Source organism: Molothrus ater, chromosome 18 (assembly GCF_012460135.2).
Source record: "Molothrus ater isolate BHLD 08-10-18 breed brown headed cowbird chromosome 18, BPBGC_Mater_1.1, whole genome shotgun sequence".
In the NCBI taxonomy this organism is placed as follows: Eukaryota; Metazoa; Chordata; class Aves; order Passeriformes; family Icteridae; genus Molothrus; species Molothrus ater.
The window spans coordinates 10,411,481-10,439,444 of record NC_050495.2 but is presented as its reverse complement, the minus strand read 5'-3'; the positions used below and the strand labels follow the sequence as shown (position 1 = coordinate 10,439,444).

The window sequence follows — 27,964 nt, the reverse complement described above, 5'->3', positions numbered from 1 at the left end:
AAGAGAATGGAGTCAGAGAAAAAGAAGAATATAAGTAGTGTGATATAAACCATTTTATGTGGTGGCTGGCTGGTTTTTGGTGACAGAGCTATTGAAAAAGTATTAGTGCAGTGTGTTAAGTTGGGAAGTCCTTAGCTCAGGACCAGGAGGCCTCTCAGGAACGCAGTGGCTTTGGCTGGGTTAGTGACTCAATGCCCTGTGTTATCATGTCAACCCTCATTCCCTGCTGCTGGTTTGCTCCCTTCTGGGACTTCATTATCAATCTGTCTTAATTGAGTTTCATTTTATGTCATATTGGTGATAGTTGCTCTGCAGTAAGCTTGTCACTGAATTTGGTGATACTGTTGACATCTTTGATCTTGCTCACACCGTGAATCAAGGTTATATGATGGTTATGCCAGAAATAAAAAGGGATTCTTTGCCTTTCCCTCCTCAGCAGAGTTGCTTTTATGGCAAAAGAGGAAGGAGGGGAGAGGATATAAAACCTCAGAAAGTATTCTTTTGGTGAAATGATCTAATATTGTCAGCAGGATGGAATGTTAGATCTGTAGATACCTGAGGTTAAAAATCTGTCTTAATTTATGAGTGAGATAACTTAGGCTGTTCTCTTGTCTGCCTGGAGAACTGCAATCCATGTACCAGGTCTGTGTGGCCATTCAGGTTACAGTCAGGAAAGCCTCAACAGTGACCATATATGTGTGGTAAAAACATGTATGTCATTGGGCCCAGGACTAGAACTGAAGAGGAGCGTGGGGTGAAGTCTCAGAACAGTGGTGAAACTGTGCTGGAGGCTGAGAGAGCTGTAGCAGATGGACTGAGGGGCTTTCTCTGTGGAGCTGCTACCAAAAATGCGTATGGAAGTTACATTTGAATTTTGGGAATAGGTGAGAAGAGGTATAGCAAATGAATATAGAGATTAACGTCCTCTGCAGAAATTTTGACTGAAATAAAATTTCTGTTTGGTGTGGCCTGTTTTTTCTTAAACTGGAACAGAAAGTCATCTTATATTGAATTTTCTCCTAAATAATAATGGTTTCTTTTTCTTGAGTGAGATCTCGAAAAATGCACTTATTTTTAGCAGTAAATACTTGCCTTGTGGTCTAAGAAGGTGAATTAAGTATGGAAAAGCCCTTATGGAGACTTGAAAATACCTGTATTTAAATAATGCAGTGATTAGTTTATTCTCAATACCACTGCAAATGGGTCACAAAAAGATAACTTCTTACTTATAAAATATTGTCTGGTGTGTGTTTTACTTGAGGAAATAGAGTACTGTTTGTCTGCACTGCCTTGAAAATCAAATTTTAGATGATGAACAATAAAGTGTGAAGGGGGTTTATCTGCTGTGAATCTTGGGATGCCTTCTCTGGAAGGTCCTAAGTCATGAAGTTTATCAGTCCAGAATTTTTTGAAAAAAACCTTTTCCTGTGAAAGTCTATCCTTGTGGTTGCTAAGTGATGCAGATCTATTTTCCTGTCTGCAGCACGAACCCTCTAGTGCTGCTTACTGTAAGGCCAGGCAACTGCAGAGCGCTGGTGGCCAGATCCTTGAAACTTTCAGCACTTTGAACCTGGGGGCTGTCAGACTCTGAAGGTCAGGGTGATGCTCTTGCCCTTGTCCACTGGACTGTAAGAAGCTGGGTATTTGGGTATTTCAAATACTTCAGAGAAAAGGCAGCTAAAGAAGGACAGAAGAAGGATAACAGAAGTTCTCTTTTCCACTCTCCCAATGACTTGGGGCTAGAAGGGTTTTCCTTCTTTAAGTCACTTAGACCTGTTGCCAGAAATGACATGGTTGGTGTGTGTTTTAGAAGGGTCCATTGGATTACAGTGCTCTGTCTACTGCCCCATACCATGAGATTTGAGAAGAATTTGTCCCTCTAACAAATGTGAGATTAATCAAAAATGCAAAAGACACAGCAATAATGTGTCATAGGAAGCAATCAGGAGAAATCAAGGACATTGTTTAAGTTGTGGGCTCCTGTACTAGCAGAATGTTTCAGTGAAATCTGCTCTTAGGAGAGCTGGGCTGAGGCTGCAGAGAAGGACCAGCTAACTCCTTCTCTCATCATGGCCTCTGAATTCTGGATGTGGGGGAGAAAAGCCTGTCTGGCTGCAAATCTGGCTGCTGGTTTGGCTGCAAGCGTGTGACTGTGACAAGATAAGAGGCAACCAAGAGTTTAATTCCATTAAAAGCCAGCCCCACCTTACTTCCTGTCCCTAACCATGGCTGATCTCCAGTGCTTAGAACAAGTGACAGAAACCCTTAGCTGCCAAAAATATGCATCAAGTGGTGGAAGAAAATTGTTCTTGTCTTTTGCAGGTGACTAGCAGAAAACTTAAGATAAATATGTTATAAATCCAGAGCTAACCAAATATACCAAACTGCCTAATAAAAATAAATAGCTAATAAAATTAGTGTGTGATAAAAATAAATACCAAATGAAATATATCAAAATACCTAATAAAAAATAAGTGCCTAATTAAAAAATAGTTTGCTATTCAAAATTTTGCCTGCCTGTGCTCTCTCTCTGAGGTCCTAAGAAATGGTGTTTCTCAGGATTTCTGGGGTTTTGTTTTCTGGGGTTTTTTGGGGTTACTGGGGTTGAGGTTTTTTTAAATTAAAAATTTCGTATGGATTCATGACAGTCATTATAAAATACTGAGTTAAAATGGGCCATTCCTCCAAAAAGAAGGATTTCTACTGATTTCTTCCAACAGTTTGTTGGGTTCTGGTAAGCTCTTTCACCAAAGATAGATGAAAGAGGAAGCACAGGATGAGCATACCAAAAATATGCTTTGCTTCAGCAAGCTCTATTCACAGATTGATGGTATCACTGTTTGTTTTTGGTTGGTTTTTTTTAGGCCTGAGCAAGCATTTACGAGGGGGTGGAAGGTACAGATGAGTATAATGCTAAAAAGAATAGAGCATGAGGGATGGGGGATGAGATTATCAGCATGTTGTGTGGGGGCCAGGATTAGGACAGATGGTGCCAATCCTTGTGAGAAGGAAGCACAGGTGAGTTGGGGGTTTAGGACAGTGGCAGAAAAGGACACAGGAAGTTACAAGGTGTGATGGGATGTGCAAGGTACAAGTTGGACACCAAGAATCAGCTTGGAGCTTTTCCCATGGCAATGCTTTTTTCTTCTGCATCTCAGCCACGTTGGGACTGGAGGAGCTTTTACACAAGCAGCCCCATTTCTGCTCATTCTGCTGGTTGAGGCTGCTGCTGATCTAGCTGTGAAATCACTAGTCAGCTCTAAGTTAACTTGGCTTTTAGTCATGCAGGCTCTGCTTCTCTGGAAAGTAAATTGGCACAGCCAGAGCTATGAGAGCTTGGTACTCCAAACTTGGATTTGGGGTTTTTTTAATCTTTTACTGCAATTTTTTTGTTGATGGAGCTTTTGTTAATAATTTTTTTCACGCTTGAGAAGAAACAGCAGAAACTGCTCTGTTGTGCTAAGAGAATTGATCCAGATGTAGCAGTTAATTAAATGAAATACTCGGAGATGGTCCCATCCTGAATGATAGCTTTGCATCATGGCTTTTGATGTTGGATTGTATGTGTTTAATTTCTGCAATGATGCTGACTGAGGAAGAATATAAGTGCCCCAGAAATGTGGGTATTTTCCACCTTGTCATGCTCTGTTGAGAGCTTCTATCACCATGACAAGGCTTATTAGATTAGCCAGTATTCCATTTCTCTTGATTTCCTCTGTCTGCCCCTTTCTGATACTTTGAAGGTTGTATGGATGTTCAGGAAGTTGTTCTAATACAATTTGTACACAGGAAAGAATTACTGGGAGAGCATGTCTCCTAAAAACTGTGTGTCCAGTGCTAACTGAGATCAGCTTCCCTTGGGGATAAGATGTACTGTTTCCATGGCAGGAAAATCACCGTGTCACCAGCACATATATTTTTAAGGAATTTCTTCCTCACTTTGGACAGGGATGGGGAAGAAAGATTGGAGTTGTGTCTGCAGCCTTCTCTCCTCTTACAAAGCCAACACCAGCCCTGAGGAGCAGCTCCCTCTGCAGTCACCTCATGAAATCCAAACTTGGGCAGTCTCCTGTGCCCTGTCCCATCCCATCCCACCTGACTGAACCTCCTGCCTTTTGCAGAACTCCACTTTCCTTCCCTGCATCCCTCCTGTTCCTGCCTGCCTTGCAGTGCCTGGGGATGCTTTCAGCTGGTTCACCATGAGAAGTTTTTGAAATGCAAAATGGTGCCTGTAATATTAGGCTCTGATTCTTTTAATAGCAAATAAAATAAACAAGCAAAAATGGCAAATAAAATTAGCTCCTTTGGGGAGGTGGAATGGAAGACACAAATAAAACCAGCTCTGTCAGAACTGGCTAGAGTTTTCTTAGGTAATGCCTCAGATCTGAAAAGAATGGAAGTAAAAAAGTGATGATTAAGGTTGAAACTGTAATTTAAAAAAGAGATTGCTTTAGCCAATACAGTTCAGACCTGTAAAACTAAATTTTTATTAAAAGAAGATTTTCAGATTTGTCTCAGTACATATTTGCAGCTATTTACATATATTTGATTAACATTTGAAAGCAGATTCCTTAGTGTCATTTTTAGCTAATGTGAGCTTTAATTTGTATTTTTAGACTGCTTTTCTCAACTATTCATTTTTAGCCTTGTTTGTACACCCAGCTGTTATGGGATTTAATATGCATCTTTCTCAGATGGTTGCTTTTTCTCTGTAGGAGTATAGACACGCTTTATAAATTGATTTTTAAATATGGTAATTTGATGGATCAGATTGATTGGACCAGGGCTAAAGGAATGCTGTATAAAAGCATTCATTTTAAACTTTTTTTTTTTAGTAAGTCCTGATCATATCTCTATCATTGACATGCAGGATTCTTTCTTCTAAGTTTTTCCATATCAGGTTTCTGAAGAGATATATTAATACCTGACCTTTCAAGGCAGCATTGGTGGATTTTGCTGTGTTTGTTTGCTGATATTAAAACAGTCTTTCCTAATCACTGCTCGAGGTGGTGGTGCTGAAGATCTGTTTGATCCAGGAATGTTGCTGCATTTTTGTAAAAATCCACGTATATCTTTCTGTGCCTCTGCTGCATATCCAGTTGGATTAAGGAGTAGGTTTTTCTCAGAAAATGGTGGTGATGGAACGAAACTTTCCTTGGTGTTGAGAGGAGCCTGTGCTGCTGTGTGTGGGTGTCTGGCTCTATGCAGAGAGCTGCTCAAAGCTCCTTTCTCTCCGTGGGGATAACTGGCTGCACACCAAACTGTGGCCAGGAGAAGCAGAAAGCAACGTGTGGGCAGCCTGTGTGATCTTTTATTAGCACCTTCATTGTACTGCTGCTTTTTCATCTATCAGTTAACACTGCTTCCATCATTAACTGTTCCAGTCTCTAGTCTGAATCATTTTATGCAAGGGAGAATGTGATTTTTAAAATTGTGTTTTGATGTGTGTACTTAATTTTTTGGTCGCAGATTGCATATTTAAGACTTTGCAAAGCACTAAAAATATGCTCCTAAACATCAGGTGGCTTCCTATCCTCTTCTAAAATAAATTTAGACTAACAGGAATGGTAAACTTCTTAAATGCTGAGTCTCAATTAGACAGAAAGCTTAAGAACAAGTAAATATTTTCCCCTGGCTTCTGGAGTCAAATTGTTTTGAACAGTACAGTTGTGTCTCAGGAAAAAAAAAATTACTTCTAAGTGGAACTCTGAAGTTCTGCAGTGTGACTAATCATATTGATATTGATTGGGTTTGTAGGGATCATATGAATTGGGTTAGGGAAGTTTCAATTTTGATTCACAGAATGTAACTAAGGATATTAAATTCTTCTTCCTGTGGTGCAGATTATGACATGTTGAAGTTTGTAGGGCTTTTATACTTTGATGATAATTTAAAAACCTGTTTAAAAATAAAGTACCAAATAAAAAGCATTTCTCTGAAAATTTGTTATCTTTCCAAATGGTTATGTTGACTTTATGCTCTGTTTTTGTTGCACCTATAAATCCCTACAAATCATGCAAAACTGCTGCTGTGATTTATTGTTTTGCACTCTGACACAACCACTGATGGAAAATATTAATATTGTAATTAGAAGTGCACGTGGATTATTTAATAATGGTGTACTGTCATTAGCTTTTATGGTACCTTTGATCTGCAATGATGGCTGTTAGGCTGTGATTGCTGCACAATCACATTTCTTTTATCCTGGAATAAGTAAGTACCCAATGACTTTACAGAGGCTGCATAAATCAGATTTCTATACCTTTTGCCCATATTCATGTGCTGTTTGGCTTTGCTCTTTTAGATCTGTTTTTTCAAGTGTGGATTCCCCAGCCAAGGTCAGCTCCATGGAAAAGACACTTCTTCTCAAGAGCAAAGAGCTCCAAGACGCCCAGGACAAGTGTCACAAGGTATTTATTCATGCGATTGGCCACACCCATTGCTCCAGGAATCTGCAACCACTGTATGTCCAGGGATCTGTCAGATGCTGCTGATCATCCAGACTCGTGGTGGGCAAAGTGCTTTTCCTTCAGAGAGGTGGCTTCCTGTCCAGTACAAAGGGAGATGAATTTAGGCCATGCTGTTGCTGTAGATACTTTTAACTTAACAAGAAGCGGCTCTGGATTTTAAACAGTGCTTTTGTCAGCGTGCCACAGACGACTGCTGCTTCCTGCAGGCCCTGCCTCTTCATCAGACACACATTACAGCAGTACTGTTCTGAGGGCTCTTCCTCACTCATCAGCTCCTGCTTATATAACTGTTGTCACGTCACTGCTTTATGGTGAACGTCTTGTAACAGTTGCTGTGCTCCAATAAAGGGAACCTGGTGGAGTCTTTTAACACTTACTGCTTGTTTTGAGACTTTTATGAGAGTTCCATTACTTTTCTCCCTGCTCGGTTCTGGATTTGACCATTTGTTCCTGACAAGGAGATGGGGGGAAACCATCTTCTGGTCCAGCATGGATTTGGGATAAGGTTAAAGTGACCCATCTCTGCAAGTCAGGTGAAAAATGATTGTGTCTTCTTTGCTAACTGGGGTTCGAAGAATGACTGAATATGAACAAGCAGCTTGAATGAATGGGGTGACTTAGACTTACTACTTTGTCCTTAAGAAGAACTGTGCATTCCTGGAGCAGAGACAATGGTATCGGAATTTAAACACCATTTGGAGAAACATAGCTAGAAGTCTCTTGGAGACAAACTCCTTACAAAGAGAGCTCTGAAAGTAGCAGTTAACAAAGCTTTTGAAGCCCCCCTTTATAACCTCTTGATATTTATTGCAGATGGAGCAGGAAATGACGCGGTTGCACCGGAGAGTGTCAGAGGTGGAGGCTGTACTTAGCCAAAAGGAGGTGGAACTGAAAGCCTCTGAGACCCAGCGATCCCTCCTGGAGCAGGACCTGGCCACCTATATCACAGAATGCAGTGTGAGCCCTTACACCAGTCCTTTCAGCTCTGAAGGCCTGAAATCTGGTGGTCTTTGTCTTTCTCTTCCATCATGCTTTCAGTGGGGTACTTGATGGAGAGAAAATACTATGTGAGAGGATATCTGTTGAACATGGAGCCCTGAAGTGTTTGCATAAGCTTGATTGGTAGTTTTATTCAGATGTTGTTTCATGGTCATGTGCTTAGATCACGCAGGAGTGACTACTGTCCTGGTCTTGCTGAAACTCTTTGTGATGTTTGTCTTACTGGCTGTGCTAGAACATGCCTGGTTTGTGCTTCTTGAAGGTTTCTAAGCTGGAAGAGGATGGGGCCTAATCAGTGCCTAGACAGAAATCTTCAAGAACAAATAGGATTAGGAAGCAGTGGTGTTGCCTCCATCTGTGGTGTCCTGAGTTCAGACCCATCCTGTTCCCCAGCACAGTGTCAGGGAAGATCTAGGGCAGGTGCTATTTTTCAGGTAGAATATAAAAATGAGGCTGTAAAGCCATGTCTTCAAAGATCATTTTTCATGAGAGCTGGAATGTCTGCCCAGTTGTCACTGGCAATATTCCAGAGAGGCTATTTTCATTCTAGTTGATAGTCTCTGTATTTTCAGTTAGATACACAATTATGTTTCCTCTCTTGTACCAAGAGTAAAAATGCAGCTAATACTCTGTTCCAGAGAATTTAAACCATTTCTGATGTCTTGGTTTGTTGGGAAGAACATCTTAAAATGGGGCCAAGTGATTTTCCTATACTGAATGCTACTAGGCAAAGGAAGAAAATTCAGTTTATATCTTCCTGTTGATGAATAACACTTAGTTAATAGGAGCACCACTCCACTGGTGACTCCAAATTTGGAGGTAAGGCATGTGGTGAGATACACTCAGCTCTTCTGTTCCTTACAGAAATTTAACAATGATTAAAGCATTTGACTCACTTAACAGCAACAAGAAAAATGTAAGTAACATGAAGTTGAAGGATTGTATCTAGGTTGTGAATTAATAGTGCTGGATAAAATATAGATAAATGCTGTCAATAATGGATGCCTTTTGTGATCTGTGTTTGGTTTTTGTCTCTACACCTGATGTGAGGAAGTGGAGATTTGAACGAAGATTTAAGTTGAGTAAACAGCGTTTGTAAAATGGGCTGCTTCTGTTCAGATAGGAGCAGCACTGGCCATGAATTTCATTAGGATTCCATCATTGGTGCCTCCATTTTTCTGATGCCTCACTGCAGTCAAGGAGGCATTTGTGTAACTAAAGATCTTCATTATACAACCATTTGAGAAACCAAAGCCTATGTATTGAACATTTTGCTTTCTGCAGAGCTTAAAGCGCAGCCTGGAGCAGGCACGGATGGAGGTGTCTCAGGAAGATGATAAGGCACTGCAGCTACTTCATGATATCAGAGAGCAAAGCCGAAAACTGCAAGAGATCAAAGAACAGGTATTCCTGCTTCTTTGGGGAGCAGAGTGGCTGCCCACAAATAGGCATTCTTGGCACATTCTGGCTCTGGTGCCAGGATTGTGCTCGGTGTTGATAGGCTGTGATTACTCCCAAGCTGTGTGATTTCACAGGGGTTCCTGAGCAATACAGCAAGCTACAAAATTCCACTTGTGTATTTTGCAAGTAAGCACAAACTCCAGACTTCACCTTTTTCTTTTCCTAGTCCTGAAAGTACTTCATCTATACAATCAGTTTAGGAGAAAGTTCCAATGCTTTAGTGACATGCTGCACTAGAAATGACCTATCCATTTTAAATGTCACAAGTTAATGAATCTTCACCTGGGAGAGAGCTGAGCTAACCTGAATTTTGTGTTTTTTGGTTTTTTTAAAATTTTTCTTCTTTATCTTACTATTTAAAATGCTTAATAGCATTTCAAAATAGAATATGTGGTACCTAACTGTTCTTTTCCCGATTTGACCTGTTTGTGAAGTAGCAATAAATAATTTTCTTTTCCACCCAAAGAATGTTGAAAGATCACTAATTCACATAGTTGCTCATAGGAAAAAAAAAAGTCAAAATTAATTGAAAACATTGTGACAAATGTGGTCATTGCAAGGGAGAAGCCATTCAGTTTTATGAATTAACAGCAACATGCTGCATTGAGAAAAAGAAACTGAAATTTGCTATAGCATTCAAACAATTCTTTGTAATTATCTTGGTTTTCATCTTCAAAGCACTTTACAAACATTAACTGACTCATTTCAAAGTCTCAAAGACAAGGAAGCCCTGAAACCTTGGTAATAATTCTCCAGACATGAGTAGCTCTTATGTAAAAAGTAATGAAATGCAAACCCAACCCTCTGGATGTAGCTGGCCTCCACAGACTTCCCCAGCATTCTTCTGGGTGGTTGTTTTATGTAATACAAGGAATCTAAAGCTCCCTGCTCTCTCTTCTGGTGCTTTGCTAGCAAAGTTGCTTTAAATGCTGAAATGGGGAACATTTTTGATGATTTTAAATATCCACAGATTCTTAGGCAGTACAGGCAAATGTAACAGAGGAAACATAATCCAACTAATTTTTAATCAAACACTTTGTCCCAGAATCTCTTAATTTGGCTTGTGAAGATTCACAATGACATAAAGAGGCTGCTTAGTTCAACAAATGAGTCCTGCAGACTTTCATGTCTGTGGTGGCCTTCTGAGCTCCCTGAAACACGTGTGCAAGAACCTCACAACCAAAAATGCTGAGAGATTTGTGCTGACTCATGTCAGCAGGTGGATCTTGACCATTAAAGACTTGGACCATGACTTTTAAGTCAGAGGGAACTGGGAGTTGGAAGAGCCCCTTAGAATTTTGCTGTTGGAAACCTGAGGCTTGAGAGAGAATGAGTCAAATCAACAGCAAAGCAGAATCTTCAAAACCCAATAATTAGGCATTTGATATTTTCAGGGTGAGGCTGTAGGTTCAACTTAACCTCAGGTACTTGGATAGAAGAGCATGGTGGGTTTGTGGGATTTTTTGTTTGCTTGGGGTGTGTGTTTGGTTTTTGTTTTGTTTTGCTTTTTTGTTTTAACTAAACCTGTGCTCTGGTTGTTATTTGATGAAGAACTGTACTAACAGACAAACTTGCAACAAATCAGAATCTGTATTTTCTTGAAAGCCCCACTCATGTCTGTGTAGTTCTCTGATGTGATTTGCTTCAGATACATGCCCTGAACTTGTCTAGTAATCTGTGCTTAAATCTCTCTTGGTATCTTAGAACTCTGAGCAATGCATACCCCAGAGGTTTGTTCTGTGTTGCCTTGAGTGGTGTGGCCTGAGTTCCTCTGATCTATTTTGGGACTTATTCAAAGACAATCTTGCAAATGTGATGAAACAAGAAAACCTGAAATATTACTAATTATCTCCTCTTCTTTCTTCTTTTCTCCCTCCCCATTTTCCTCCCTTCCCAAATGCTCATTGTAACAGTGGCAACTATTGTCATACCTTTAATTCTTTGGTCAAGTGTTCACTGATAAAAAGCCCAGTATTTTAGGAAGTCTAAACAAATTATGATTTCTGAGCAGAACATTTATTCCTTCAAGCCATTCTGCCTTTTTGTTCATAGATGTATTTGTATAAAAAGAATACTTAAGTTAATACATGCTTAGTTATTAGGAAAAAAGATCTAATTTTTTTTCCAGCAAGAAAATAAGATTATCCTTGCATAGGAGACAAACTGGAAAGAGTAGGTCCCTGTCTGGCTTACAAAGTGGAGAACCAGTTTTGGGATTACAAGCCAAAGAGCCATTCTTTGCTCCCTGTAAGGGACAGTAAAGCAATCTGCTAGAGGCCTGGCTTCTTTCAATACCTGCATCAGCTCTCCATGCTGGGCGACGAGGGGCTGCCATCAGGGTCAGTGCTCAGCTGTCTCCCATGGAGCTGAAGGCGCTGCCTGTCTGGAGGGAGCGATGACAAACCTGATTCTGTCACGAGACAGTTACTCTTCTGAATATGGGGGTAGTCAGGCATACTGTAAGATATTAAAATGGAAAGAAAGATAGACTCCCCCACTGTCAGTCCTTCACAATCTTTGTTCCTAACTCTTGATGTGCATGTTTTCTACTTCTCAGCTTCATAAAAAATACTTCAATTTTGGAGAGGGCTTTTGTGTTGTTTTTGTTTTATTTTTTTGCTTTAGAATAATTTTATGAAATGCATACTTGCAGGACTTAATAAATGCTAAACATAATTAAATTCTTTTCTTCCAGTGAAAATATGTGAAGCACTCTCTCAAGCTAGTCTCAGTTTGAGTTCCCAGTCTCATTCAGATAGTCAATTCAAATGTTCTTTTCTTCTCCCACCTTCCCCTTCCAAATGCCCTGTCTTGTAGTCTCCTACATGGGGAATCTTTATTTCTGCCTGTACAGGCAAATATCTTCTATGAGCAATGCGAGTTTTAGGTAGTTTTTCTAAGTTAATATTTGATTTTAGGTTGTCTCCCGTACTGAGCAATGTGATCCTTTTTAACTCTCTCAAGAGAAATCTGATGGCTGCAAGCCACAGTGTGATACCCCTCTGCTTCTCCTTCTTTCCTTTTACCCAAGCTGTGCAGATCTGTGATAACTGTCATGTTATCAGCCTGAGAAAATAGATCTTGAGGGAGCATCTGGGCATTTAGTAGAGACATCAACTCAAAGGCACATTTCTGTTTCAGAAATTAGAAATGTAAGTAATTTTTATCATTTGTATGTAGATGTATTTATGTGTTCCTGCACTCTCAAAAAGTCAATGTTTTGAGTTGGAGGTATTAAGTTGAAAGTGGCAAGACTCAATCCAGAACACCATGGATGTTATTTTATTTAGTTTTTATCTTTTTATTTTGTACTTTACCTTTCTTCTACATGCTCTTAAGTGCATCTCTTGCCTGCAGTCAGTATTCTGGAATCTGCTGCTCCAAGCATTTCCCCTGTTGCCTCTAAACTGTAACCCCTTCTCCTTCCCTTGCACCCCAACCACAGGAATACCAAGCTCAAGTGGAAGAGATGAGGCTGATGATGAATCAGCTGGAGGAGGATCTGATCTCAGCTCGCAGGCGCAGCGATCTCTACGAGTCGGAGTTGAGGGAGTCCCGCCTGGCAGCCGAGGAATTCAAACGTAAAGCTGCCGAGTGCCACAACAAACTGCAAAAGGTAGTTTAGGCTCCATGGGAGAGGGGGCTGAGGCTTGCTGGAATTTCTAGTGCTGCTTGACACATGCACACACAAGTTGTGGGTGTGCCCTTCAAAGATTAGCGTGGTTCCTACAACTAACACAACATGGTTTTTTTCATTATGATTTCTATTTTGTGTACTGCTGGTGTTTAAATTGCATGAGGTGGTGACTGGGTAGAAGCCTAGCTTTTCCTGAGATTTTCATGTATATTATATTTAAGTTACAGGTTAAAGATCAAGGAAAAAATGAGGCAGGAGAGTTGTATTCCAAACTGGAAAAGGTATGTTACTTCAGTGTTCTAGATTTTGCTTCTCGGGTCTTTCATGTTTTGCACAGAAACCAAACTGTGGCTACTCAGTGGCATGCATGGCCTCACAGCCCCCACCTCTTTTGATTTTATGTTTTAAGACATCTTGGTGTGATTCACTGCTCTCTCTTATTTGATCTAAAGCTGTCTCTGGATAACCTGTTCCTAATGGATTGTGTTGAGAAGCCAGGCAAAGACAGGCTGTTATGTGTCATCCAAGTTTGGAGTCAGGCTGGGGCTACATCAGGGTTTGCTTTACTCAGAAAGAACAGCAAAGTGAAAAACTAAAAGAATTCTGTGTTCTCACACTGAACAATCTTCTTGGTAACTAAAATATTAAATCAACTGCAAGTTAGCAAAATGGGAATGGATTTGCTGAGGGGTGTTTTGGTGTGTTGGGATTACAGGGGGAAAACAAGATTTTTGGGAAGTGAATTGAAACAAATATGGTATCATAAGCAAAGAGCATTTTCTCCTCTTTGGTTTTGACTCTTTCCCTCCATCTTTTTGTCTAACTATAGATCAATACAGAGCAGCAAGCCAAAATCCAGGAGCTGCAGGAAAAGCTGACAAAGGTAACGACTGGGTGGTGAAAGTGGATTTTTCACAAGATTTCCCAGTGAAACCTTAATGAAGAGGAGGGATGCACTTTGTTTTACCCTCAAAAATAGAATTAGTCATAGCATGGGGGATGATAAGGAAAAGGGGGTGGGAACTGGTATCTGAAATCACTGGTGCTCTCAATATGCTTTTGGCTCTTGAGACATGTCAACAGTGTTTATTTTTACAAATGAAGCTGAGTCAGAACTGGAGTAGTGTAGAGAAATTCTCATTTAGAGGCCTGTTTGGGTATGCTCTGGACACTGCACTGGTCCCTTGCTTCTGAAGAAGGGCTCAGCTGCTTTTAGCTCACTAGTGAAACACATGCTGGACTTGCTTTAGTCTCCCAGTATAATCTGCTTTAATCACTTGACAGTTCAGTTCTTCACAGGATCTTCATAGCAAAAATGTTGAATGATAAGGATTCACAACAGAATTGAAACACCTTATCAATGTCTGCTGAAAGTAAGGCAGAATATCTAAGATTTGCTGTCATGGTCAGTCTGGCACTTCAGGTCTCACTTTAAGAACAGTCAGGGAACTTCTCTCATTGGAGTCCTTCAGCAGGAAAGAAAGGGGTTGTCATAGTAATTCCCTGATTGAGCTTTTCAAACTTGGCACCTGCTGAGAGAGGGCTATTTCAAGGGTTAATGGTCATGAATATGGAGGCCAAAACTACATAGAAATAGTACTTCTAGTATTTCAAAACAATCATGTTTTAATCCCCTGTTTCCTTTTCTACCTGCATTAATGCCAAGGAATTATCTGTAGGCCAACAGGTTATTCTTCTTGTCCTTCAGTAAGAGTATTTTCTGAGTTCTTTTAAAGAACTTGGGCTGAATTTGGCATAGACTTACTTGACTCTATATACTGAAAGTTAACTTGCAATATAGCAAGACAAACGTGTATCCTAGATTTTAATTTTTTTTGTGAAATAGAAGTCAAAATTATGTTTTGGAAGTTAAAATTTGGACTCATGCACATATTAATTTAAACTGTTAAACCAAAGTTCTGTAGTGGTTTTATTGAGAATGTTGACCATCTTGAAGTTCTGAAACTTTCATACACCAAATTTTTGTGTGTGTTTCTCATCTATTACCTTTTATTCTTCTCTCTTGACCTTCAGGCTGTGAAAGCCAGCTCAGAGGCAACTGAGCTCCTGCAGAATATCCGTCAGGCAAAGGAGAGAGCTGAGAAGGAGCTGGAGAAACTGCAGAACCGGGAAGATTCCAATGAAAGCATGAAGAAAAAATTGCTTGAAGCAGAAGTGAGTGCAGAGTGTCTGTTCAGAGTAAATCATTTATTGACATGTGCTTTAGTTTAGGAACCCTCACCTGGGTAGCTCTGAAGAGCATTCCTGTAGTAATTCTTCAGGGGACAGTGCTGTTGCACGTTAAGCCATTTTTAATTAAGAAGCATATTTCTTTGAGGAAAACTGAGGGGTTTTATTTTCAATGAGGAGTGGATAAGGACATGCAGTCAGCCTGGGGGATTTAGGGTGTGATGAAGATTCAAAATATGAAAGCCAGCCTTATATTGACTGCTTCAGCCTGCTTTCTCTAGAAACTACTCCTTGCCTTGTGCTAATGCAGAGTGGCCTAACCAGCAGCTCATAATTGCTGTGCAGGAACGGCGCCATTCTCTGGAGAATCAAGTGAAGAGATTAGAGACTGTGGAACGAAGAGAAAACCGCCTAAAAGAAGATATTCAAACTAAATCTCAACAGATTCAACAGATGGCAGAAAAAATTCTGGTGAGCAGAGGTGATAAATGAAACCTAGAGGGTAAGAGTTTGTAAGGAAGGGGTAGGGAAGAATGAGAAGATGTAGAATTGCATTGAATAAGGTGGAAATTGTTGGATAAAAGGATTTGTTTCCTGTACCAGCAGAAAGCTTAAGTATTCAAATACCATTTGTACCCCTAGTTACAAACTCTCTCCTGTGCCTTTAGTCTTAATAGCACTTCAAAGCTGGAGTCATCTCAGTGGGAAAGCTTTTCCATCAACACAGTAATACTTAAATTATTTACCTTATGATTGTTTCAGAGGTAAAACATTCTGAGGGCGGGCAACAACAAAAACATCTCTCTTTTTAAGTAAATTGCAGAGGAATTTAGAGGTCAGATCTATTAGAAATGCTTATATTTTGAAGCAGAGAGAAATTTGTCATCCAAACTGTTCATCTCCAAAGATATTTGTTAGGAAACCATTTGCACCCACATAACTTCTCTGTTGGCAATTTTTTGTTTCTTTCCTGGTTAAAACTATTAAGGCAAGTTAGTATGTCAGTCTCTAGTGAATCGAGCAGAGGGTGTTTCTAATAATTTTGCTTCCCTGGGACAGAAAGCATAATTTAATATTGGAATAATTAAATTTATTTTGCCTTCCTCATGAATTTTCTCTGTGTCTTGCCAATATGACAAGGAAAAAAAGGATTACATTTTACTGGTAGTAATCCCAAGCTGAGACACACCTGAGGAAGGCCAAATGAAAATGTAGAATTGAACATATTTGGAGTCAACAGATGACCCAGGCTTGTTCTGGGTGCATAGACTTTAGCATCAGTATGCTGAGCACTATCAAGAAAAGGTAGAATAAGTTCTTTAGTAGTGCTGTTCCTTTCAAATTGTTTTGATAGCAGGAGTGCATGGTAAGTGGGAGACTATGGTTGTGCTGGGCAGAGAGCCAACTTTATGTTTAGAAATAGTGTAAAACTTTGAATTGTTTCATAAGCCTCTTGTGTATATTTGGGGATTGTTCCTTGGTTTTGATTATGTTCTCTGTGGAGGAGAAAGTGGAAGGGAAGGCAGAAATATCAACTAATTGTTTTACACCATGGGATATGCTTAGCTCTTCTTATAGATAGTTTCCATGGAGTCCTGACAGAATGTTGGAGGGGTATTTTATAGAAAAAGTCAAACAGGCATTGAAGAAGTAATCCTATAGAGTCTTTCCTAGTCCCTTGCAACTGATCTGGGAGCACAGGGTACTGGTATTCTTTTCCTCCACTCCTACTCTGTACCTTCCCTCAAGCTGTCTCCTCAAACATTTTTGACTTTTCCTGGTGTAGAGAGGTAAGAGGGGAGTTGAAGATACAGAATTGCATGGAATAAGGTGGAAGTTGTTGAATAAAGGCATGGTTTTCATGTACACTCATGGAGCAGTACCTGAGAGTACCTGCTCATCTGTCTGTAAGGAACTGATGAAGAAGTAAGAAACAAGTTAGAGAAGATACTTCTGCCTGCCTGAAAGTGCAGATCATACCAATAACCAAGTCAGTGCTACACAGAGAATACTGAGTGAGGGCAGCAATGGTAGGAGATTACCTTTTTAAGCCCACACTGGCTGTTAAGTGCCACTGCAGGAACTGGTGAATCTCCTGCTACAATATGAGCAGTCTGATGCTGGGAGCTTTGAAGCTGCTGCTGATCTGGTTGTCTGATTCTCTGCCAGGACCTGAAACGTGTGGGTTTCTGGGGAGGTGAGTTGTCCCTCTTGTTGCTGGGAGACATATTTCAATTGCAAAAAGCAGCAATCTCCATTCCATGCAGGAGTGTCAGGGACTAGGCACTGTTGATGACCTACTTTTGGTGAACCTCCTCTTTGATTCTCACTTCTGGAAAAGGAGGTCTATTGCAATTACTGGAGCAAAAAAGCCTACAAGATGAGGAAGATCAGGAAAAAGCATATCAAAATACTATGTAAAGTACTACACCACACACAAATATCAGGAAATTTTCCTGTTCTGTGCAGTTATGAGGGCAGACAGGAGATTCAGAGGCACCTCAGCAACCAAATTTGTCTATAAAAGAGTCAGCCCAGTGGTGGTGAATGACAGACCTGGACCTGCTCCTGTTCTAAGGAAATAGTTGGAATGACAAATTTGGCAATAAATGAGCATAAAGTTGTAAGCTTGGCTCTTGAGAAGTATCCTGTTGAAAGGTTATTATAGATAGACACCCAAATAATATAGTCAGACTGCAGAAATAGCTGATTTCTGAAATACAAATGATTTTAAGTCCTTATTGTGCATGGCTGAAACTATTTGATGTGAAGTAAAGAGGCTAGAAAGATTCTGGTATGTTCCATCACATATATTGCATCCTGCACTTTTCATTTTTGAAGCCATTTATAAATAGCATTTCTGACAACATTTGTCCAAGGAATACAGCAAAGTAAATGCTATTCCCCCTCTGAATGCAGAATGAAAAGCACAGACAGCAGTACCCCGTTATTGAGGTCTGCTGTAAGAAAACAAGTGAGACTTTGTTAAAAATAGATCTGAACTTCCTGTGATGCCACTGCAGCTATAAAATGTTTATAACTATGTTTTCACCAAATGTCCTTGGCCTATCTTTGGGTATATTTTACTGGGAGATGGAGATTCTTACCATGGAAGTAGAAATCCTTGTCCTTAGCAGTGTTCCCACTCTGCAGTAGATGGGTCAGCAGCAATATGCAAACTAAAAGTTGATAATGTTCAGGTCTCATAATGCCTTTTTTTTTTTTTTACCATGACAGCCCTGGACCTGGAATTTTTATAGTGTGAAGCCTTAAAAAAAGAGAATGAATGTTTGGAACCTGTGTAACACATACTCACAGCACCTACCATTTCCTTGTGTCTGAATATGAATTTTTGCTGCTTTTAGGAGCTGGAGGAAAAGCACCGTGAGGCTCAGATTGCAGCACAACATCTGGAGTTGCAGCTGAAACAGAAGGAACAATTCTATGAGGAGAAACTCAAAGTAAAAATATCTTCTCTTCCTACAAGCTTTTGTGGGTAGAATGAGTTCAGGGAAAAACAGTTGCCTTTAGGCTCTGATTGCTTTGTCTTATGAGTTGCCTTCTTGTTGCCATTGCTGCAATGTTGAGGGAGCTTAGTGGAATCCAAATCAGTTTTCTCCTGTTTTTCCTGCCATTGTACCTTATCTGTCTGTGGCACTGGATTAGGAGAGGTAGCATTTGAAGCCAGAACTACAGGAAGGCATTTGTTGGTTGTAATTTGACTTTTGATGACTAAATAATACTTAGTTAATGCTGTTGGATCTCACACCCTGAAGAAGCTTTCAGTTCCCACTGATTTTCTGTGAGTGTTCACTCAGCCTACCTGCAAGTTTTAAATGCAGCAAATAGTAGACCATTTCTGAAATTCCATCTTGGAGCTGGAACATCTGCCAAGAAGCCACAGAAACCACCCACTTTGTTTTTGTCTTTTCCAGGGTAGCATTAACAAACAGTTAGAAATAGGCACCATCTAAAATTAGTAAAAACAAGCTGGCAAATAGGAGTATGTGCACTGGCTAAGGATTTTTCTAAAGAGCTTGCAATGTAACAGCCACTAAATGCATTTTGTAAGAATCTTTCATAAGAACAAATTATTCTCAGTAGGAACAGTCTTCATCTTGTACATTTATCTGATACTTTAATTCTACGTTTTTGCTGAAATGCGAGAGGATGTAGTATTTAAGAGGAGAGAAGAAATTTCTGTGGGAGAAATATAAAGGAAAAAACAAGTAAGATATGCTGGCAGATCAGAGCATGTGGTTATCAGTAATGAGAGGAGAGTGATAGAAAGCAGGAAGATCAGATGTAGATGTCGAGAAATAAGTGGTGATATAAAAACTGGAAAAGAGGATAAGCATTGGAAAAAATAAAAACAGAACCTGGTGTATTGTGGGGCCCTATGATGTAGGGTTTAATAGGAGAAATCAGGAAGCCAGGTGAAAGAGGTTCAAAGGAATAAAACAAGACATGGAGTTTTTGTAATTGGAAAAGTAAAAACTGTCCTGTGGTGTCCAGAATTTGTGCCTTTGATAAACTTTTCTTTAAAGGAAGAGACCTTCAGTTTAACAACTGATTTAAAACTCTGGTCATACATACACAACGTGCATTTCTAGAAAAATGTAGCAATTCATTACTTTAGTCCTGTTCCCAATGACAGCTGTTTGTGCCACAAAAAGAAGTTTTTTACTTTGCTGTTAGATTTTTGTCTCTGACTGGAAGAATTTGTATGGTCTCAGTTGCCTTCTAATCCATACCTATGGAACTCATAAATTATTTGTGAGCCATGTTGGTAGGACAGCCAAAGGATGGGCACTTTCCTATTTCTTCAGCTGTACATGTTGGGTTAGAGAGTCTTTTCTCTGTTTCTGTTGCATTAGGCTGAAACAGTTATTGAACAGTTTATATGACTCAACATAATAAATAAAATACCTACAATATCTCCATATCTCTATAAAATCTTATTGTTAAATTCAGTCTTCAGAGATAACTGAGAGAGTGCTCTTTTTGGAGTTTGCTCTTCCATGGATTTCATGCAATTGCATCATGGATTTAATTTTGCTTGAGATATGACCAATTGCTTACTAAAAAAAATCTATATTGATGATTTTCTTTCTGCTTGCCCTTTGCCCAGTGAAACAGATATAATTTAGACAAAAGAAATGTCTTCATTTAGGTGTTGGAAAATCAGATGAAGAAGGATCTTGCAGATAAGGAAGCACTTGAGAATATGCTCAGAAGACATGAAGAAGAAGCACGTGAGAAATGCAAAGTTCTGGCTGAACAGAAGGCGGTATGTGGTGTTGAGCTGGAAATCAAAGCTGTTTGAAGAGCAGCTTTCTAAAGCTGATTTCAAGCAAGATAATCTTGTTTGAGGTTCTGTAGTGCTGCTGAGCTGCTTTGAAAAAAATTCATTGATTAATATGAATTTTAAGAGACTTTTTTTAAAATTCAGAGTGCCTTCAAGAATATTTCCTTTAAAAAAGCCATGCAGCTTGCTGTGCACCCCTCATTTTGGGTCTTGATAATGGTTGCTTTTTCCTAGCATTAAAGCAGTAGCAAGTAGCTGCAAATAGCTCCAGTAATTGCATTTGTGTTGCTCATTTTGGCCATTTGATCAGTTTTCTTTTACTTCTTTTTTGCTTCTGGAAAAAGTTCAGACTTTTTAATAAACTTTATTTTTGTAACTGCTCGCGTTGTGCAGTCTCAAAGGCTCACTGCTGTGTTTCAGATGATCAATGCAATGGATTCCAAGATCAGGTCACTGGAGCAGAGAATTGTGGAATTGTCTGAGGCCAACAAACTGGCAGCAAATAGCAGCCTCTTTACCCAGAGGAACATGTAAGTGTGGCAGCTCTGTCACTCCTTTTCCAATTGAAGTGATTCTCTGATTCACCGTGTAAAAGTGGCTCTTTTTTGCAGGCCTGCTCTGCTCCCTGCTTGTTTTTCACTGATAGCCTTTCAAAAATATGCTCCCTTCTTCAAATAGTTGGGGCTCGCTGTGGATTTTGTGTTTTCTCAAACATGACTGGGAAAATTGGTTTGTATTACAGTGTTTACTTTGGAGCATTTCCTAAGGCAGGTGATTTGTGTAGGTTTGCCAGATATGTTAAATGAAATAATAATTTGATGTCTAAAATACCCCTGGAGAAGCATACATTCCTTCTTTAAACATAAACATTGCTAATAGATTTATATTTTACTCAGTTCCCCTGACACATGATTTTGAAATTGAAAACATTAAACACTCTTCACTCACAAACATTTCATCATGCCTTGATGGGTGAGGAGACAAGGAAGAACACTAGATTTTGAAGCCAAGAATTTCTCTGCATGTTTTTGAATTCTTCTGTTTCAGATCCTTTTGTCTGCCTGAACTTTATTTTTCTTTGGATTTCAGCTGAGATTCCTTATCCTTCCAATGCTGTTTTTCCTTCATAAATGACTGAGAGGTGTTCTACTTCAAGTGTAGGAAAAGCATGGGTTGTTTGATACCTCCTGCAGGGCAGGGCTAAAATAGAATTTGCCCTTACTGAGTTCAGAGATTCACCAGCTTGGTTTGCACAAAGGTTACAGTGTCCATCAGCTGCTGGATCCAACATCAGGCAGTGCCTTTGTGGGAAGCACTTGAATAGATTCATCTCTAATATTGCATAGAATCAGACAAGGATGAATTTTGGCAAAGACTTGCTTTGGTTTCATTCCTTTTTTTGTGGTCATTATGCCTTCAGATATGTAATGGCTCCAATTTTCATTGCATTTCAAATATCTTGCAATTTATTTTAACCTTAGCAGCCAAAAATATTCACAGAAATAACTGAGGAACTTAATTGTGCTGCTTAATGCTCCAGATGACCTCCTGTTAATCACCCAGGGAGTTTGTAGAGGCAGCAAAAGCCATAACTTACCTTCAATCTAAAATAAAACAGAAATGTCTCGAGGTGGAGCTGTTCAGTGTATGGAAGGTTGAATGTCTCAGTCATGGGTGCTGAACTGAGTTTAAGGACTTAGAGCAACCTCTGGGAGCCATATCCTTGACTGGAGAGCCACAGAAAACAAGAAAAACATATAATAATGTTTTAACATACAATTTAAAATAGATTATTGAGAGACATTTTGTCAAATGATGAACTTTGCAGGATTGGTAGGAGACAGTACAGAATTAGCAACATTTTGAGAGAAAATTGCTTAATTATGCATGCAGTTAGTTAATGAATTTGTGCTTATTTTGTGAATTGGGCTGTTGAAAATGTATAAATTGTTGTTGGACTGCATTTTGAACCCACAAAAGCTGCAGCTAATCTGAGCATGCATCAAGAGGAGAGCTAGTGATTAAACTCTTCAGAGGAGAGGGGAGCTCTGCAAGCTTTGTTCCAGCAGTATCTGAGGAAACCAATGATTATCAGGTTCCTGAGAAGATAGCCCAGTAAACAGCAGGAAATGAAATAACACCATTTGACAGTTCTGGCTGACAATAATCTGTAGAGGTAAATTAAAAAAACAGAGGGTAAAAGGGTGCTTTGCTTGGAATGCACAGAAATGTGAGTCAGAAGACTTAAGTCCTATTTTTAGTTTTGTTAAGTCTTCCTATTTGATCTTGGGCAACCCACATAATTTCTCTGGGATAGGATTAATAACAGCTTATCTCACAGTGAACTTCTTAAAATATTAATTCATTAATATATGTAGGGCTTTGTGAGGTTTCTAAGTAGAAAGCACTCTATGAGGCAGAATTTTCCAATGCATGATAACACAATTCCAGGAACTGTAAATAATGCAGAAAGACCTTTTTTTTTTTTTTTTTGAGTGTCTATTTCAAATAATAATAATTAATAATTGCCAGCTCTCAAAATTCTTATGAGAACAAGTAATTATTTTTGTTCAGTTTGTGGATTAAGACTTTGATCAGGCACAGCAAAAGCTTCACTTCAGTGTAGGTCAATTCTTATGTGCATTACAACTTTCAAAAGCCCCTAACAAAACAACCCACACACACTACCCCCAATCCTAAAGCATGGAGTTCCTCTTGTCTCATGGAAATACACTCTAAGAAAGCAACTCTCAGAATTTATATTTCCCCTATAGAAAAAAATGTGACAAGGAACTGATGAAACGCGTAGAATTAATTGTACCTTAAATTATAGATTACCCTCTACAAGATTCATTTGTTGTGCAGCTGGCAAATATGGAATTTTAGTGCTCTGGGCATATGCTGATGAATACACTATTTTTTTTTATTTTTAGCTGGGATGTGGAATTTAAGCCATGAATTTAACTTCACAGGAAACTTTTGTTTTCCTTACTTGACCCCAGTGGAAGGACACATGTTAAGGTCATTTTGGGTTTGTCACTTGTGCATTTCTCCTATCAGGAAAGCCCAAGAGGAGATGATTTCAGAGCTCAGGCAACAGAAGTTCTACTTGGAAACACAAGCTGGAAAGTTGGAAGCCCAGAATCGAAAATTAGAAGAACAATTGGAAAAGATGAGTCACCAAGATCACACTGACAAGAACCGCCTGCTGGAGTTGGAGACACGGCTGAGAGAGGTGAAAACATGGCTCTGATCTCTCTCAACAAACTTTCCTAAATGCACCCCATTTTGTGAATGCAATGAGAACTAGAATTAACTTCTTGTAGTGGTATTTGAAGGTGTATCAGTAATTAAAAAAAAAAAGCTCATTAAAAAGGAGGTAAATGTAAGTATTAAGGACTTGTCATGCTGAATCTGAGCTTTTAGATCATCTTGCTTTTTCAGAATTCTATTTCCGTGTTTGTTTGTACAATACCCTTATAGTATTGTCTGGATAGAGTATAATAGCTCAAGAGTGTGCAATGACCAGACAGATAACCTGTAGCCTTAGAGTCTAGAGCTTAGAAAGCAAAGGATACAGCAGAATTGCTGTAAGGAAAAAGGAACCTGCTGCTTCATGCACCATTTTCAGAGTTTTCTGGAAAGAAAACCTAACAGTGATATGGAAATATACTCTTTTAAAAATCTCTGAGCTGTGCTTCAGTTTTAATGTTGTATTAACTAGTTTGGTTCTACAAATTCTTCTCCAGTCTCAGTCCACTAATTTTCAGCTAAGGCTGAAATCTTGCCTTCAGCTGAGGTTGTTGAACAACCAACCTGTCCTACTTTGGCCAGAAGCTGACTGAGACCATGTAAGGTTTCTGACAGCCTTGTCACACATCTCCAGCACAACAGACAGATTCCCTTGGGATAGCAGGGAGCCTGAAGAAGATGCTAAGATTTGGAATTGATTCTGAAAACTGAGATGTGGTTTAGTTGTTTATTTCTTCTCCCTGGAGTGACATGTTTATCCCTTTGTGTGCTGCAAGAAAACCTTCATCAGAAGCCATTCAGAGCCAGATGAGCTGGTGGGTTTCTTTAAAAGGAATCTGAAGGGAAGATGAAACATGGAAGTCAATTGCAAAATGTATGTAATGTATGCCCAGAGATTCCCAAATAAAGATCCTTAGAGACTCTTAGCTTCAGTGAAGAAAGTTCATCACAAATTACTTGAACATTTTATATCAGTGTTTGATACGTTTGAGTTTCAGCTGGAACTATTCTTGTGCCCTTGTTGCTTCAAAATGCCAGGTTGTTTTTTCCAAAAAATCAGTAGATTTTAGGGAGTAGACAAAGCTGTGTCCTTGATTTAAGCAGTGTGCCAGGATGTGATTTTGGGAACAGACATGGCAATGGCATCTTAAAGTGTGTTCTGAAACAAGACCCCATTGCCTGTCATGTCTTCGTTAGTAACTCACACTTGGGTACTACTGTGACTTCCTTCAGGTTAGCCTAGAGCACGAAGAACAAAAGCTGGAGCTGAAGAGGCAGCTGACAGAGCTGCAGCTGACCCTGCAGGAGAGGGAATCCCAGATCACTGGGCTGCAGGCTGCAAGGACAGCCCTGGAGAACCAACTCCGAGAGGCCAAGACCGAGCTGGAGGAGACCACGGCCGAGGCAGAGGAGGAGATCCAAGCCCTCACGGTGAGCCCTGGCACTTGTCTGTGAGCTGCAGATGCACACTAGAGTCATGTAGGTGCATGTTTCATAAAGAGGATAAAAGGAATTCATATGATCCAATTTTTAATTTTCAGAAATGGGTATGAATTGTGCCTTGTGTTGATAGGCTAAAATGTCACATTTTGCCTTTAGCCATTTGAATAGTTCCTAGTAATGGTTCATTGCTGCCTAAACTGACAGATGGCTTGTAGGAGCATCATTACTTTTGTTTTGAGGTGAAAGTTGCATCTGAAATTGGTATTGTTAGGAGGTTAACTCTGTGATTTACTTATTGAAATAATAGCTCATGAGTTTGGAAGTACTTGATGGTCATAAATGTTTTGATGATTTTTTTTCTTCCTATCAGTTACCCTGCTTTGAGGATACTTATTCAGGAGTATATATACCAAATTCAGGGGTATATATACCAAATTCTCCCACCAAATTCCTAGGGAGAGTCTTCTAACACATAATTTTATTCCAATGCTAGTTTCATTAAAAATTGTCATGTGTGTCTGGTGAGGTGTGTGAGTGATAGAAAGGAAAACAAAGTTCAAGTCCTGCCACCCTCTTCCACCCCAATCCCTGTAAATGGAGTTCTAGATTATATGCTGCTGGTTGCTGTCTCTTGAGCACAAAAGGATGCTTTCAAACTTTGATTCTAAGAAATATTTCCTCCACAAAAGATTCCCAGAGTTGTGGGTAGAGAGTTTGACCTGCTACCAGCTAACCCCCCCCTTGAGCAGCAGCCTGAGATGACCTTCAAATCCTGTGATTTGGAAGTGTTGAAAATGTGCTCCAGTGGCATTTAATCAAAGAACTGTTCTGAACATTGCTGCCATTGCTGGGTTTTGGGAGGGGAGGGGCCTCAGCTGGCATGGGCACTGGTATTATGCTGATGCTTTGGGCAGATGAATGGCAGAACCATTCTCTCAGTTCTAAAGGGGGCACAGGCTGGGCAAGTGCAGCAAACAGCATCGAGGCCTAAGAATAACTGAATAGAAATGGCATTGGGTTCTTTTTGCTCAGAACTGAGGCAGTCCCTTCCCAGCTGAAAGCTTTGCCTAACAGCCACTATCACTGCCAGGGGGCTGGCAATGCACTTGGGATCCTTACCCAGCAGTGAAACAGATGAATATTCATGGCCTGTGTTCACTCAGTTATTGCTCCAGTTAATGGGGCAAACTGGTAGTGCTGGACCAGCTGCTGTCAGACACTCCAGCCAAGCAGGCTTGGGACTATTCCTGCCATGGAGTTTTTTACATACTTTTATTTCTCACATTGCCTGTTGTGGTAAGATAACTTTTAAGCACTCATATTTGACATCTGCTGAATGGTTTTTTTCCTGTTTAGTCTCTTGGCTCTAAGGAAAATGTTCTGAATGGAGAAAGGTGGCTGGATGTGCTTCAGCAGTAACCTTTCCTTTGTTAAGTTTTCAGATAGCATATGACATTAGACACTTGTTAAATCACTTTGAATTTTGAGAGGCCACGAGGCTGAAACAAGAACTTTTTGCTTTGTCATGCTTTGCTTGTAAATTAGGGGATAAAAATGGTGCATGCAATACTGCATTCTTTAATATGAGTGTTTGAACTTTTCTGTACTTTAGATGCTGTCCTCCAAAGAATTGATTCTTATGTTTTATTGCTGCTTTTTAGAGAGGCTCAGGCTTTAATGTGACTTTATGGTAGGATTCAGGTAGATTGGCAGAGCTGTTTGGGTAGCTTGCATTATACATCACTATAGCTTTTCTTTGCAAGCATTAAATTGTATGTAGTGTTTATTTTCTATGAAACACCAAATATGGAAATAAAACCAACTCAAATTAAAATGTCAAGAATGTAAAAACTTAACATGGGATCAACAAGTCTTCTGGTGCCCATTTCAGATGGAACCTATTGCATAATTCCATTCTTGAGCTTGTACATTTTCCTAAAGCACTTCAGAGTTGGGAGCAGAAGTGTATTTTGATAAGTAGGATGGGACTTTTGCTAATCAGTTCTTTGCCACTGCAAAGTGCTTTCATAGCCTGCAGCATCTGCCTTCCAAACTTTGCTTGCTGGTAGGTTGTTCTGCAGTTTGTTTAGCAACAGCATTCTTGAATTCTAATGTATGAAAAATTGATGATGAACTTCTTACCTCCTTTAGGCACATAGAGATGAAATCCAGCGTAAATTTGAAGCCCTTCGTAATAGCTGCACAGTGAGTATTAAATACAGATCATTGAATTATTTTGAAATTAAGGATAATGAAACAAACAATTTCCTCATTCAATCCTTGATGACACTAGTTCATAATGTGGACTTCTGGCTTCAAGGTGCTAGTAGGAGCTGGATGGATTGGATTGGATTTCTTTTAGGTTTCAGGTAAACCTCAGTTTGGAGGTTTTAGTCTGATCATGAAATTGTCACTGTTCTTCTTTTTGGAGAAGAAAGTAAATTAAAATATCTCATTGCAGTGCAGCTAATAAGAATGGTGCAGCAGCTGCAAAAAATTACTGTACATGAAGGTCTTTTCTGCTCACAAGAAGAAAAGATCTACCTGTCCAAATTCTGAGCTGCATTGTAGATCTAGGCCTGAGTGGGTTTTAAGGAGGATTTTAACACTGTTTGAAGAAACAAGAAGTGTTAAGGTTCCAAATAATACATTGACATACAGCAGAGAGAACTCCAGGATCTGAATTTTCACCTTCTGTTGCTTGATATCTTTGACATGTTTTCAGATTCATTTCATCAGTCCAGGACAGATGTACAAGGCCTTTGTCTATCCACAGGGATTCTTGCAGTTTAACACTATCTTCACACTTGTTCATAGCAGTTGAGGGAGAGTCTCTGCCTTCCAGTGACATGAATTACACAGGTGTTGGATAAGGACCACAGTCCTCTGGTCAGCTGTGATTGTAAATTATTCTGGGCTTTTTCTCTCTACCCCACACTGTGAGCAGGGCTTAATTGCTGGGACTTTTTATCTTGATTGTTTCCCTGCTGCCAGTGATTTCCTCAAATGTAATTTTTCATGCTGTAGGAGTAAGTCTCTAATGTATCAGTTTTCATCTTATTTTAAAATATCTTTTCAGCATGAGAGTCATTCTGTTTTCCTCACTTGCTCTTTAGCACTAAGCAAGGGGGTTATTCTGGACATGGAATATCTAGATAGGAAGAAGTGAGGAAGTAGAGCTTTCCAAAGTGCTTTAACCTGTGT

The 27,964-nt window shown here is 39.6% G+C and overlaps 1 protein-coding gene across 5 annotated transcripts in view; it reads left to right on the top strand.

Annotated features, from left to right (window-relative positions):
• The window catches only part of CIT (citron rho-interacting serine/threonine kinase), a 65,780-nt gene that overhangs the window by 12,973 nt on the left and 24,843 nt on the right, over positions 1-27,964 (top strand). For 3 of the 5 annotated variants that reach the window (XM_036393541.2, XM_036393540.2, XM_036393539.2), the window contains 14 exons: positions 6,305-6,410; positions 7,284-7,427; positions 8,754-8,873; positions 12,376-12,546; positions 12,795-12,848; positions 13,397-13,450; positions 14,602-14,742; positions 15,103-15,228; positions 18,123-18,218; positions 19,931-20,047; positions 20,486-20,595; positions 23,126-23,300; positions 24,551-24,748; positions 26,912-26,965. In XM_036393541.2, coding sequence (XP_036249434.1) covers positions 6,305-6,410; positions 7,284-7,427; positions 8,754-8,873; positions 12,376-12,546; positions 12,795-12,848; positions 13,397-13,450; positions 14,602-14,742; positions 15,103-15,228; positions 18,123-18,218; positions 19,931-20,047; positions 20,486-20,595; positions 23,126-23,300; positions 24,551-24,748; positions 26,912-26,965 — 1,666 coding nt within the window. Of the gene's footprint in view, positions 1-6,304; positions 7,145-7,283; positions 7,428-8,753; positions 8,874-12,375; positions 12,547-12,788; positions 12,849-13,396; positions 13,451-14,601; positions 14,743-15,102; positions 15,229-18,122; positions 18,219-19,930; positions 20,048-20,485; positions 20,596-23,125; positions 23,301-24,550; positions 24,749-26,911; positions 26,966-27,964 lie in introns of those variants that run through there. The other 2 variants (XM_036393538.2, XM_036393537.2) reach the window with 2 other exon arrangements.